This window comes from Pelophylax lessonae (genome assembly GCF_965119305.1).
Source record: "Pelophylax lessonae genome assembly, chromosome: 8".
In the NCBI taxonomy this organism is placed as follows: domain Eukaryota; kingdom Metazoa; phylum Chordata; class Amphibia; order Anura; family Ranidae; genus Pelophylax; species Pelophylax lessonae.
In genome coordinates this window covers 71,306,998-71,321,124 of record NC_138775.1, presented here as the reverse complement: position 1 = coordinate 71,321,124, position 14,127 = coordinate 71,306,998, and the positions used below count along the sequence as shown (strand labels likewise).

General features: G+C 41.4%; 1 protein-coding gene across 2 annotated transcripts in view; it reads right to left on the bottom strand.

Annotated features, from left to right (window-relative positions):
* The window catches only part of WNK2 (WNK lysine deficient protein kinase 2), a 403,248-nt gene that overhangs the window by 101,993 nt on the left and 287,128 nt on the right, over positions 1–14,127 (bottom strand). For both annotated transcript variants that reach the window (XM_082265480.1, XM_082265479.1), the window contains exon 9: positions 366–565. In XM_082265480.1, the coding sequence (XP_082121606.1) occupies positions 366–565 (200 nt within the window). The remainder of the gene's footprint in view (positions 1–365; positions 566–14,127) is intronic.

Below are 14,127 nucleotides of genomic sequence, written 5' to 3'. Positions count from 1 at the left end.
TCTCTAAAGGGGACACAGACAATACTTTTATATTGCCCAATATTTTCTGCACATGAGGAATCACAGTGCTTGTGTCTGAGGTAGGGAAAGACTGAGATAACGAAAGAGACTGACTGTAGTATCAAAAATTGTCAATAATAATAATATGGTTTCTTCGACTCAACATAAAGATCCACTTCAAAGTAGAATTTCTATATGTTTAAATGCAGCTATAGCCTTAAATCACTTCATTAGGTAACAGAGAGGGTTATATACTATACACCCCAAGCTTTAAAAAGTAGCAGGACCACCAGCTATAAACACACTGTTGTATTTTACATGCTAAAGCAGAGGTTAAAAACGAAAAAATAACAGATCTCACTTACTGCTGCGGGCTGCTGGTATTGCCCTAGTTGATGCTGAGGACTCTGTGGTAGAACCTGGCCCTCAATCATAGGTGGGCTGTATACTCGTTGGATGGCTGAGGGTAGAGCATCTGGCAGGGAAGAGTAAATGACACTTTGTTGACTGCTCTGTGAATCGGAGTACACCGTAGACCCTTGACCACTGTCAAATGTGCTGTCAGCTGCCGAAAAAAAAAATTCAGACGGGAAAAAGAAAAGGAAAGGCCGAAGCAAATAAAAAATAAAAGCAGTATTAAGACAGGAAAAAGAAAATCAAAGAACTAAGCAAATAAAAGCAGTATTAAGTTAACAGTACATCAGTGCTGCCAGCCCACCAAAATTTACTGGCAAAGTCAAGTTTTTACTGACACTTCCAAAAGTAAAAAATTCACTTTAAGTGCACATTTCAATATTTAGGCTACAAAAAAGTACAATATGCAATTTGCAATGTGATTTAAGGTAAATATTAAGTCAAAAAAACTATTTCCTTTTTTTATTTCAATATAGAAAGTAGCTCAGGGACAGGACTCAGGAGGGCAAGAAATAAGACTGGTCAAGTGCACACACACACACACACGAAATGTACTCTCACTGCTAGCGTAGCTACAGGGGTCACAGGGATCGCAATAACGATGATGCCCTCTGCCCTAGGGGGCCAATGCGGCTCACAAAGGCTGTCAGATCAAACTCTCCATTGTGCATCGGCACTGGGAGCTCCATCAGACAGTGAACATACTCTGCAAAATGAAAGCAAAGGAGGGAGAGGGATCTTCCTGAATGCTGTGGTCTCTGCCTTCCACTACGGTGCACTATCCGGCTGTGTGATTGAAGGTTCTGTACTGCTAATTATTTGAAAGGGTGTATATATATATATATTATATATACATATATACACACACACACACATATACATACACACACACACACATATATATATATATATATATATATATATATATAAATATTTTGTTTGTGAAATTGTGTGTGTATGTACACTACAGAGTATTCCACCCACCCCATGACACACTGCAGAGCATTTCGCCTATCCCACGACACACTGCAGGTTATTCCACCCAGCCCACGACACACTGCAGAGCATTCCACCCATCCCACGACACACTGCAGAGCATTCCACCCATCCCACGACACACTGCAGAGCATTCCACCCATCCCACTACACACTGCAGAGCATTCCACCCATCCCACGACACACTGCAGAGCATTCCACCCATCCCACGACACACTGCAGGTTATTCCACCCAGCCCACAACACACTGCAGAGCATTCCACCCATTCCATGACACTGCAGAGTATCTCCCCCAGTGGCGGAACTACCAAGGTCGCACTTGTGACTGGGCTCTAGCATTCCACCACTCTAGGGGGCTCTAAGATGGCAGGAAAGGGGCTCATTGCAGAATATGTGAAAAGGCCCCATGATGGAAGTAAAGGGTTCCAAGCTCAGAGGGAAAGGCCTTGGGACCAGTGGGTCAGAGTAGACCTTTGTTTTTTGCACCAAGCCCTGAAGGATCAGGGACAGCAGTGCACAGCAGCACAGATAAGGTCACCTCACCAACATGACACGTCCCCTCCTGAGTCACAGTGAACACCAGGTGGTCCCTTCAGTCCAAAAAGCACTGACAGTCCCACTCCTATCCTGCAGACCCGTACACGTGACTCCAGCTACTCCGCTTAGCTCCCTTGCACCATGGCATCACACGGCACACTCCGGCTCCCCTTCCTCAAGACCCGCTCACCGTTGGCCCCACCCGAACCCAATGTAGCAGGCACATGGATGTCTCCCCAGCTCTCCTATAGGTCTTCCACCACAACGCAGGGTATATTTGCTGTGGAGGCTACAGCCCAAATTATATTGCCATTGCATATTACTGTGCTGGAACCTTGGCTATTACTTTATTAAGGTCTTAACGCGGTTTATGTGATATACATTACTACTAATGGATATCATCAAGCATAGACCGTCATGTCATACTGTAATGTTTTGCTGCATACTTTAAAGGGTAACTCCACTTTCATGGGGGAAAAATAGCAAATAAAAAAAAAATACAGCGTATACAATTGCGACACAAGTCATATTTCCTGCTTGTGTAATAGGCTCATTGATTTTCCCAAAAGTCTGCCCTAAGAAACAAGTCAGATTTCAGGCATCCCATGCAACAAATGTCATTTTTGGTAAGATACTCTCAATAGGAAATCACATCTAAAAGGGATGCAGGCCCAGCAGCTTTTCTTATTAGAGCCCTGCAGGTGCAATAGCTGATTAATAATTATGAAAGAACTCCCATTAGATTCACTTTCCCACTTGGATACAGACATATACACAGGTATTTCTTCAGAACAAAAAAAAGGTAGGAATCTACAACAAGGTTTGTTAAAATCATTGTAATGTACATAGATCAGGGGAATGTTTTTTTTTCTCAAAAAAAGTGAAAAAAAAAAATTTTTCCTTAACTTGTACAAATATTCCTTTATAAAAATGGGGACAATATATCTGCCCTACAACCTCAAGTTCTAAAGGTGGGAGTTAGTCCACCCTAACATTGGATGTCCCTATTAATGCTCTCCTACTTTTCCATTTTTTTCGAAAGGCAAATTTTGGAGGCAAATTAAAAAGGCAATAACTAAATTATCCATAACTAATATATTCATAACTGTCTAAACTTGACTATATTATTAAGGATCAATACTGTACTGTGAAATGCACCATATAAATAGAAAGGGTTGCATTGGTAGGCTAATGCAACACAATACATTTTGTTTGGCCAGCTGACCCAACTCTGGCTTGGGAGACCTCATTTAACAGCATTCACAATGATCAATCATATGAGGGCTGTACTACTACTACAAACTAAACCTCAACCAATACTGCCCCTCACAATTTCCTCACTTAAGCCATTTGAAATCAGAAGGAACACCTTTTACCCTTTCACATTGGGATGGCCCATACATGGCCTCTTTTTGTCAAATTTGTTCTAAACTGGATAATCATAAGTATAAATAGCTTTTAGGAATGCAATATTAAAAAGAGGCAGTATCCTTTATACTGGTCTTAGTAAGTTTCTGTAGTTTCCATAATTTGTGTCAATTATTTTTCACGTTTTATCCTTCAGATAGTTCAGAGCACCCTAAATGTGTTTATGTACAAAACCCTTAGCCACATTGTAGCTATGAGCATGAGCACCATGGCAGATAGACGCAGCTCTTCATCTGTCACTTTCACACATATCAGTGCATGTTTAACAGCCTGTTTCATCTCTACGGTGAATGGAGTTGTCATTCACATGCAGCACAGCTCAGCACTGCAGCAGATATAAGTATAGAGAGAACTACACCCACTGATCAGAGTCCACATACTTCATGTGCCTGGCAGCTTTGTTCATCATGGAGATTAATGTAAAATATATCCGACAATGGCCTTATGCTTGGCAATACATGCATCGATTCAACTGACATTTTGATATCCTTATTGAATTGAGCAATGATTAGTCAATATTCCCTACCATTTTCGAATCAATTTCGAAACAGTCACTTGATTTTTGTTACTTTTTCCAACAGATACAGTACAGACCAAAAGTTTGGACACCTTCTCATTCAAAGAGTTTACAATTTTCATAGTCATGAAAATAAAGAAGAGTCACACTTCAAGAGGTAGTCACCTGAAATGGTTTTCACTTAACAGGTGTGCCCTGTCAGGTTTAATAAGTGTGATTTCTTGCCTTATAAATGGGGTTGGGACCATCAGTTGTGTTGTGCAGAAGTCAGGTGGATACACAGCTGATAGTCCTACTGAATAGACTGTTAGAATTTGTATTATGGCAAGAAAAAAGCAGCTAAGTACAGGAAAACGAGTGGCCATCATTACTTTAAGTAATGAAGGTCAGTCAGTCCTAAAAATTGGGAAAAAACTTTGAAAGTGTCCCCAAGTGCAGTCACAAAAACCATCAAGCGCTACAAAGAAACTGGCTCACATGCAGACCGCCCCAGGAAAGGAAGACCAAGAGTCACCTCTGCTGCGGAGGATAAGTTCATCCGAGTCACCAGCCACAGAAATCGCAGGTTAACAGCAGCTCAGATTAGAGACCAGGTCAATGGCAAACGGAGTTCTAGCAGCAGACACATCTCTAGAACAACTGTTAAGAGGAGACTGTGTGAATCAGGCCTTCATGGTAGAATATCTGCTAGGAAACCACTGCTAAAGAAAGGCAACAAGCAGAAGAGACTTGGTTTGGCTAAAGAACACAAGGAATGGACATTAGACCAGTGGAAATCTGTGCTTTGGTCTGATTAGTCCAAATTTGATATCTTTGGTTCCAACCACCGTGTCTTTGTGCGACGCTGAGTGAATGGATGGACTCTACATGCCTGGTTCCCACCGTGAAGCATGGAGGAGGAGGTGTGATGGTGTGGGGTTGCTTTGCTGGTGACACTGTTGGGGATTTATTCAAAATTGAAGGCATACTGAACCAGCATGGCTACCACAGCATCTTGCAGCGGCATGCTATTCCATCCGGTTTGCGTTTAGTTGAACCATCATTTATTTTTCAACAGGACAATGACCCCAAACACACCTCCAGGCTGTGTAAGGGCTATTTGACCAAGAAGGAGAGTGATGGGGTGCTGCGCCAGATGACCTGGCCTCCACAGTCACCGGACCTGAACCCAATCGAGATGGTTTGGGGTGAGCTGGACCGCAGAGTGAAGGCAAAAGGGCCAACAAGTGCTAAGCATCTCTGGGAACTCCTTCAAGACTGTTGGAAGACCATTTAAGGTGACTACTTCTTGAAGTGCGACTCTACAATTTTCATAGTCATGAAAATAAAGAAAACTCTTTGAATGAGAAGGTGTGTCCAAACTTTTGGTCTGTACTGTATTTGACATTGAAAGTGATCAGATACATTTAGGTAAAAGTTAACATCTGTGTAGCATCAAATCTTTTCGATTTTCAGATAAATTAAACAGATTGACCAGTTGATTACAATATAAAAAAACCAATGCTTGTATGGTCAACATTAGACCACTTAATCAACGTTTGCTGCCTCAAAAACAAAAGCCTAAGACTTGAGGATATTATTCAGAAATGGGGACACAGAAAATTAAAAATAACAATTTCTTCCTTATAACACTACCAACTGAAATGTAGTTTTGAAAGGCTCCACTTTGTTTTCTTTTGTAAAAAGCTATGCTTGCTATATTGAGTAACAAGGACTATGCCCCAATGCACTGTTTACTAGCGCCAAATCTAATCCCAAAGCAGGTTATTGTAAGCAACACCACAGACAATTCTGGGAAAAAGGTATAGTGTTCCTATTTCCCAGCAGCAGAAATTACAGCCATGTTCTGATTGGTTGCTCCCAATACATACAGTTTTATTTTTCTCTGCCTTTTATATATTGGTTTCATCACTGACAATAAGGGGGTAAAACATTAATGGAATTTGTCGAGGCTAAAAGATACCAAGGCTATTAACATCTGTCAGACAACTGCAAAATTAAATAAAGTAAGCGTTCTTTTCAATTCTAGACATCACTGTCCATGTCATCTACTTAAATAGTCGTATTTAAAAGTGCCCTAATTTGTCTGAGGTCTGCATGGCTCCCGATTACGAAACATAGATTACTGCTTTAGTGTCATGCGTCTACATAGAACGGTATGTGATCATAATGATGGTCATCAAGTATCACTACAATCCAATTACAGTTTGTTGTAATTTCAATAGCTTTTCAGTTTACTTCCATGATTTGACTTGCTTTCAGTTAATGATTTATGGGTTAAAAAGGTAAAGTGGACCTTCACTCATCTATGATTTTACATGATTTTCCTATTCCTCCTGGTGTTACACAATTGAATATTCTATTTTAAGTTTTTTGCCTAGGAAAGAATATTGTCCACTGCTTGAAGCCCACATCAAAGGGCCAGCTGCAAGAACCAGAAAGAAAATCTTCTCATCAATTCCTTATTCTATAAGAAACAAGCATACCTTACTGCCAATCACAATGCTTAACAGAACGGGGATACGTTAAAGGGAGATGCAGAGTCTCTTTTGGGGGGTAGGAGAATATGTAGTGGTCAATTATCTAAGGATGAGGGGAAAGGATGGACTATCAATCTATTTGGGGGGGTAGGAGAATATGTAAATATGTAATGGTCATTGATCTAAGGATGAGGGGAAAGGACGGGCTAGCAATCTACTCCCAAGAAAGGCTCTTGGGGTAAAAATACACACATATGTATACATATTTTATTGAGGAATCCTAAGAAGGTGTGTGCGGTGTGAACTGGAGCTCCATTTTCACAGCTATATGACATAATAGTTCAACGCTTTTAGGTCCGTTTTTGATCAGGATAAGGTCAAGTTTGCATCATCATCAGGTCAGGTTTACATCCAGATCAGGTCAGGATTTTATACTGTTCACAACTGAATGACATGTGCGATTCAGAAGTCAATATAGAAGAAATGGCTGCACTCCAGGTATAATCAAAATTCTGGTTTATTAACTGAACATCCCAATGAGGCAAACAACAGGTAGACACGTTTCACACACTTGCAAGTGTGCTTAATCATTACTCTGAGTAATGATTAAGCACACTTGCTAGTGTGTGAAACGTGTCTACCTGTTTGCCACATTGGGATGTTCAGTTAATAAACCAGAATTTTGAGGATACCTGGAGTGCAGCCATTTCTTCTATATTGATTGTCTGCGGAGGCGAGCACCTGTACATCATCAGGCTTTTTGATTCACCTGGAGCAGTCAGTCTTCCTCGTCTTTGTATGCGATTCAGAAGTGTTTCCATAGAAGTCAACGGCTTGAATTTGCACCTCCGCCAGACTGCACTGCTCAGAAAACTGACAGGACTATTTTTCAAATCGTAATGAATCTAGACTTCGCATGTGTGAATCTGGCCTAAAGGTTATGTTCTATACCTAAAGTGCGCTGGGGTACCCCCATTCTGTTAAACATCAAGAACCAGAAAGACAACCAGCCTCCTGACGACATCAGAAGAGACTATGGCAGCATGGGACCCTGTTGTGACATGCTGGGGTCTTGCATAGACAGACAACGTTGGATTCGCTGGGAGGGTGAATAGGTTTGAGAACCCAGCTGCAGAGGTAAAAATTAACAGAGGGCAACGAAGCTACTAGTCCTACAGCATGGCAACTCTTTACTAGGGCTGTCACACAACCAATGACCCAATGTCACAGAGCCTAGCAGCAGCCAAATGCAACAGTTAAAAGGGATTGTAAAGTTTCAGTTTTCACCTTAATGCATTAAGGTGAAAAACCTTCTTTGCTGCAGCGCCCCCCACCCCACTCCAATCTCTTTTCCTTACCGGAACCTATTTGTTTCAGTGCCGTGCACAAGGCCATCAGCCCCCGCTGCTGTGAATCCGATCCAGTGACATGGGAGTAGGGGACGGGGCCAAGCCCCGTTGTCTGGGTCAATGGACGCAGCAGCAGGACTTGGGAACACGCCCGCACGGAAACAGAAGGAGCCAGTAGCCCCACCGGGGCCCCCCCCCCCCCCAGAGGAGGAGGATCAGGGCTGCTCTGTGCAAAACCCTTGCACAGAGCAGGTAAGTATAACATGTTTGTTATTTTTAATTTTAATAATTATACACAGCTAGAGATTAGTAACAAAGGATTCTCAAAACACTATGGCAGCTTGTGATACATGTTCAGTAAACAAAAGGCTTTTGTTACCAGGTCAAAAGACCTGAACATGATAAAGAAATAATATGATAACATTTTATTAGGGCTTGTTCACACTTGACTAAATTTCTAACACTTAACAAATGCTCCTATAGCGTTTGTATGGGACCCAGACTGGCGTTAATGAGCTTTATTATGGGGTGCTTCACAAGGGTTAAAACACTCCCTACACACCCTATGCTTGGTTTTGAAGCATTTGATGAACATTAAGGCGTTTTAAAACTGCTCCACAATGGAAAGTGACAGAAATAAACAAATTTTAACGCCCCGCAACTGCACTGCAACCACGTTACAAACGCCTGCCAGAGCGTTACCATAGACTTGAATGGGAGGCGCTGAAGGGCTTCAAATGCCTTGTGACTCAGCATGGGGCTTCAATTTTAAAGGGATGGGACGGTAGCAGTTCATGTTTTTATAATGTGAACAGCACTATGTTCTGTCCATTGTGTTATTTGAATAGGCACTTGAGGGGCATTTAATGCCTGCTTTTACTGCCAGTGTGAACTTAGCCTTAGTGTTAAAAAAAAAAAAAAAAATATGGCACAGCCTTAGTTACCAGAACAGTGCAAAGGATAATGAACACGCTCAAAGTACAGAAAATTCAAACAAGCAATCAGTAGTTGCCTTTCACTGATCTGGTTGCAGTACTTTCAGCTGGTTTTAGTTGATTACTGAACTACGTTCCTCACTGTCAGTCATATGTAATGCCCTCAAAACTGTTCAGATAGAACGGACCATAGCCTAGGGCTAAATTCATCATCCATTATGGACTATAATTTCACACAACCATCACATCAAACTGAAATTCAGCACTATGCTTGATCTGTTTGAGTATTCCAAGTCTACCTTACCTGACAATTACTCAAAACTTTAAGGCATTTTTTCAGTAAATGCTGTTTTGAACCAATCTATTTTCCCCAATGAAAAATGATTTTGTCATTATAAGGAGATTAGTAAATCATGTGGATTCTAAGAGGTCAATTACAACTTTATGGAAGGATGCGCCCCCCCCCCCCAAGTCTGAGCAGGACAATTCATTGCACTGTAATCAAATCTAGCACAATCTAAGATGTTATGTATACTCAGATAATGCTATAATGTGACTGCCTGGTTAATATTAAAATTTCTACAGCATGATTTTTATTAACCAGTAGTGGTAGCAGCAGGAAGCTATTTAAAATAACATACGGTCTACTTAATTGACTTAAGAAGGTACACTCCAGACAAAATGTTAATTGACCTTGAGTTGCATACAGAAAGTATAGCAGAACTTCTCAGCACATAAAGAGATAAAAATACAAATGATGTCTTTTTTAGGTGGTCTGTGTCTTTACTGGGGACATTTCCCCTTATTCCTGCCCCAAAGACCATTGTCACTAGGACAGAAGGTGAAGGAAATTTCCGACTGGGAATGCAGAAAGCAGTTTAAAGTGATTGTAAAGGGTCCTTTTTTTAAATCTATTTAACAAACAATTTATAACTTGCCTGCTCTGTGCAATGGTTTTGCATAGAGTGGCCCCAAATGTCCTCTTCTGGGGTCCCCTAGATTTTGGCTAGTCCGAATAACTCCATAGCAAGCGACTTGTTATTGGAACACTCCTGTAGACTCGATCAAGAGTCAGACTGTGTCTCAAAAGACAAACACAGCCCGGCTTGCCCCTGCCCTCCGCTCTCTCCTCACAGAATATGACATGTTGAGTCTCCTGTGAGAAGAGAGGGAAGAAGAGGTGCTGCACTGGGTCAAGATCAGGATCAAGTAATCCGAAACACATTAGCCACTGTTTTTATTCGCAGATATGCAATAAAGAATACAAGGATTCACTGAGTTGCTGGCTGTTTCCCTTTGTTTGGTTGTTTGTGTCACGTTCCTGGGCTTGAACCTGGGCTCTCCTGGCTCTGTGTTGTGGTCCTGTTCACTCTGCCACTGGGGAATCGTACTAAGCAGAGCGTAAGCTGGAGAGAGTCAATCTGCTCCTGGGACTCTATCGCTCCACCTGCCCTCCAGCTGCAGTGGAGCCACAATTAACCCAGCTTAAATTGCAGGACTTCCTGTGTACTGGGCCCATTTTTTGGATCTGATTCCCTGGGTGTGTGATACTGCTGAATTACAGAACTTTGCCTGCTTCCTGGATTATTTGCTTTGCCTTACAATTCTACATTACTCTGCCAGTGTATGTATGACCCTGCCTGCCTCCAACCACGCTTCTGGATTGTGACTTTGTACCTTGCTGTCAAGATTTGTTGCTGGCCCGGCCTGCCTGACTACATGAACGCCTCAACCGCCAGCCAAAGCTCCACCATGGACTACAACTTTTACAGCCTTACAGTTTGGTCCTCTGAGATTCTCCTCCTCTGAATCATATCCTGTGTTTGGTATGAGCAGCGCATATTAATTGTGGTCATGTGCACTGCCCTATACACACTACAAATCTCCTAGTCCCTAGTCCATCTTGGGAGCAAGCAAGAGGGTATGTTTTTACATACAGTGGGTCCATGGAGAACAAAGGTAGCCACCCTCCAGCAAAAGTCAAATCACAGCAGCACCAAGTGTGGGGAGAGGAAGGAAATGCCAAGTACTTCTGGGTTTAAGGGAGCATGTGGCAGAATGGTTTTACAGGGAGTTCATAGCCCCTGTGCAAGCTACAACTTGGGCAACTTGTAGCTTACAAAGGACTTCTCTTCCTGTCAGCTGAACAGGGCAGCATGGGAGCAAAAGGACGGTACTGTTAGACTGGGTGGCATTCAAATGAACCAATTGCTTTGATGGTCAAATCACAGGTTCACTTTAAGAAAACCAGGGAAAAAAAAAAAGCAGTTCTGAAGACTTTAGTCTTGTATACGCATAGGAAAAATCTGATGCAAATATATTGTGCCTGTTATTTTTGTCTCTGTTATAATCATTCATACGAATTCATAATCACATATCTTTCCTAAGCCTTCATTTCTAGATAATGGCTCAGTAAACCTAAAACACTTGATCACTGTAAAACTTCAGATATTTTATTTTGTTTTTCTGAAACTAGCCATTTTTAAAGCAAATCTTCAGTGTATTTTTACTTTTGAACAGGTTTTTGGGTTAAGTTTTTTTCCTGAAAAATAGAATTCATTATTTCTTACAGATCTCGCCAGGCTTTCTATTCCAAATTGTCATCGCTTTCTTTATTCATGAAAAGATTGCAGTTTGCCTTTACAGGGCCCATTCGCAACCAATCATCTGTGGAATCCTAGGAATCCTCCTGAGGTTGCTTGAGCTGTGGCTGATTAACCGCCTATCTAATGGTGCCTGCATAGGTCCAACAGCACTCAGCGGCGCAAGCAGCCTAACACCAATTATCTTATCAGCTGTCTTTAACGGGGCATTTTGACCACCACTGTAAGGGGGTATCCCATCCTTCCCACTGGCCACCAATGTAAAGGGCATTCCTCCCAACTGAGACCTAAAAATGATCTTAGGGTTTCCGCTGTTGTAAAAAAGGATGAGAAAGGGTGCTCTACAGAATAAGCCTCATTCTATTGTTTTTAGTCATGAGCAGAATGATAGACTTGCTATGAGGAAGAATAGTAATTACAGAAGCGCGTAACACCCGGAAGTCGGGCGGCTGCATCTTCGGATCCTGCCGATTACAATCGCTTTTATTCTGTTTTCATGTGAGTTATTTACCTTTTTTATTAAACATTGTGCCTACTTACGTCACTATTGTGGCCTCCATCTCTTTTGTGGTGTATGCCGGAGAGTGTCAGACCTGGACGGTCCGTGTTGTAGCATTGTTCCTGATTGGTGCTCCCGCCAGGCTGAACCAGCTAGAGGGGTCATTCTGTTTCCCATTGGATCGGACAGGAGCTGTACCATCTATTTATATATCGCTGGGCTTTTATTCATCTAATTTGTGGTAAGCGCATAGCGTGGTCTTCACTTTATCACGGATTGAGAAGTCACAATATTGCGGTGGAGGAGTTTCTGTTTCTACACTCTGCACATCCTATTTGGACTATACTTTTTTATGAACATATGATAATTTTTATGAACATATAATATTATTTGGATGTTATGTTTATATCTACTACCTCATTTAAGCACATATTTATTGCCTCATTTAAGTACATGTTTTGATCATTTACGTTTCAAGTTAGCGCGGCTTTACTTTTATACTTTTATATTTTATAATCAGCATATAATACCCGATTTATGAATGTTCTTTACTTTGTTTTTCTTAGCAATATCAATATTTCAATAAAAAAATTATTAATTTTGATCCAATCACAACCCTGAGAGGGTCCACCCAGAAGCTCAGCAAGTGGTTGTCAAGATGTGTTATAATAGTTATCTATGTAAATATTATTCGTATAATAAATTCCTGCTTTAATACAGATTTTTCTAAAATAGTATCTTTCATCACTTTTTGAATAGATAAAGGGACTGTGTAGCCCCTTTCTCTTTCCCCTTTTGAATGGGATTCCTGCATTCGCCGGGACAGACATGCACCTTACGGCTCTTTGCGGGAGGCCCTACCTCAGATTTTCATTGATTTATAATGTGAATAAATTATATGTTATCTATTCTATATTGCAGCACTAAATGTATGTTTTGCTATATAATATAATGTTATAAGCTCTTGAAGAAGCTGTGACTTCCCTGCGAAACATGTTGAGTGCCCAACACTCAGATGGTATTTGTTATATGGTTATCCTTGAAAGGTTACCCCATCTGTGATCTTATAGAGCCAACTGTTCAAGACACAGTGTTTAGTGTCCATTTTTTTAGATATAGGTTTTAATGAATTTTGCAATAATGAAGATACAATTTTAAATATAATGATGTTGTCAAGCCTTTGTATGGTAACCATGACAGTCCACATTAGCCTCAGTCCATTTTTCAAAGTTACATAGTAGTTGAGGTTGAATAAAGACAATAGTCCATTCAGTTCAACCTGTGTAGGTGTGTGTGGCCGAAATCATCTCTCAAACCCCTAATGATCTGATTCTTGAGATGTATGTCCAAGAGTCTTTTGAAAGTAGCCATACTTCCCGCAGAAACTACCTCTTAGTGCTACAAGATTTTGGAATTCTCTACCATAACAGTAAAGAACCCCCTGCATTGCCTGAGGTTAAAACGCTTCTCCTCTAATTGCATTGTATGTCCTCGCGTCCTCATGCAATCCTTGTGACTGAATAGCTTTTTTCTATGCTGAGATCACCACTGAGGCATTTGTAAATTGCTGTCATGTCCCCTCTCAGGCGTCTCTTCTTCAGGGAGAATAAATTAAGCGATTGTAGTTGCTCTTCAAAATTAAGGTCCTCCAATCCCCTAATTAGTTTAGTTACCCTTCTCTGGACTCTCTTCAGCTCCAACACATCCCTCCTGAGGACTGGCGACCAGAACTGGACAGAATACTCCAGATGCGGCTGGACCAGAGTTTTATAAAGTGGTAGGATCACAGCCCTATCTCTGGAATACATCCCCTTCTTTATGCACGCCAATATTCTGCCAGCTTTGGCAGCTGCCGCTTGACATTGCATGCTATTGCCTAGTCTATCCTCTACCAAGACTCCCAGATCTTTCTCCATTTTTAATCCCCCTAAAGGTTCCCCCCCCTAAAGTGTATTGTGCTTTTATGTTTTTAGTCCCCAAGTGTTAAACCTTACACTTCTCCACATTAAACCTCATTTGCCATGTCGTTGCCCACTCTATTTTGTTCAGGTCATTCTGTAAGATATCTGCCTCATGCTGTGCAGTTAGTGCCCTGCCCAATTTTGTGTCAGCTGCAAAAACTGATATAGAATTAATGATCCAGTCCTCAATGCTGTTTATGAATAAATTGAACAAGGTTGGTCCCAGGACTGAGCCTTGGGGGACCCCACTTACCACCCCAGACCAGTCTGAGTATGCGCTATTACCACCCTTTGGACAGGACATGCCCTTTTAGCCAGTTCCGTATCCAAGAGCAAACCTTGTGGTTGATGCCTGCAGACCTTGTTTTATAAATAAAGCGCTTGTGGGGAACTCTATCAAACGCCTTA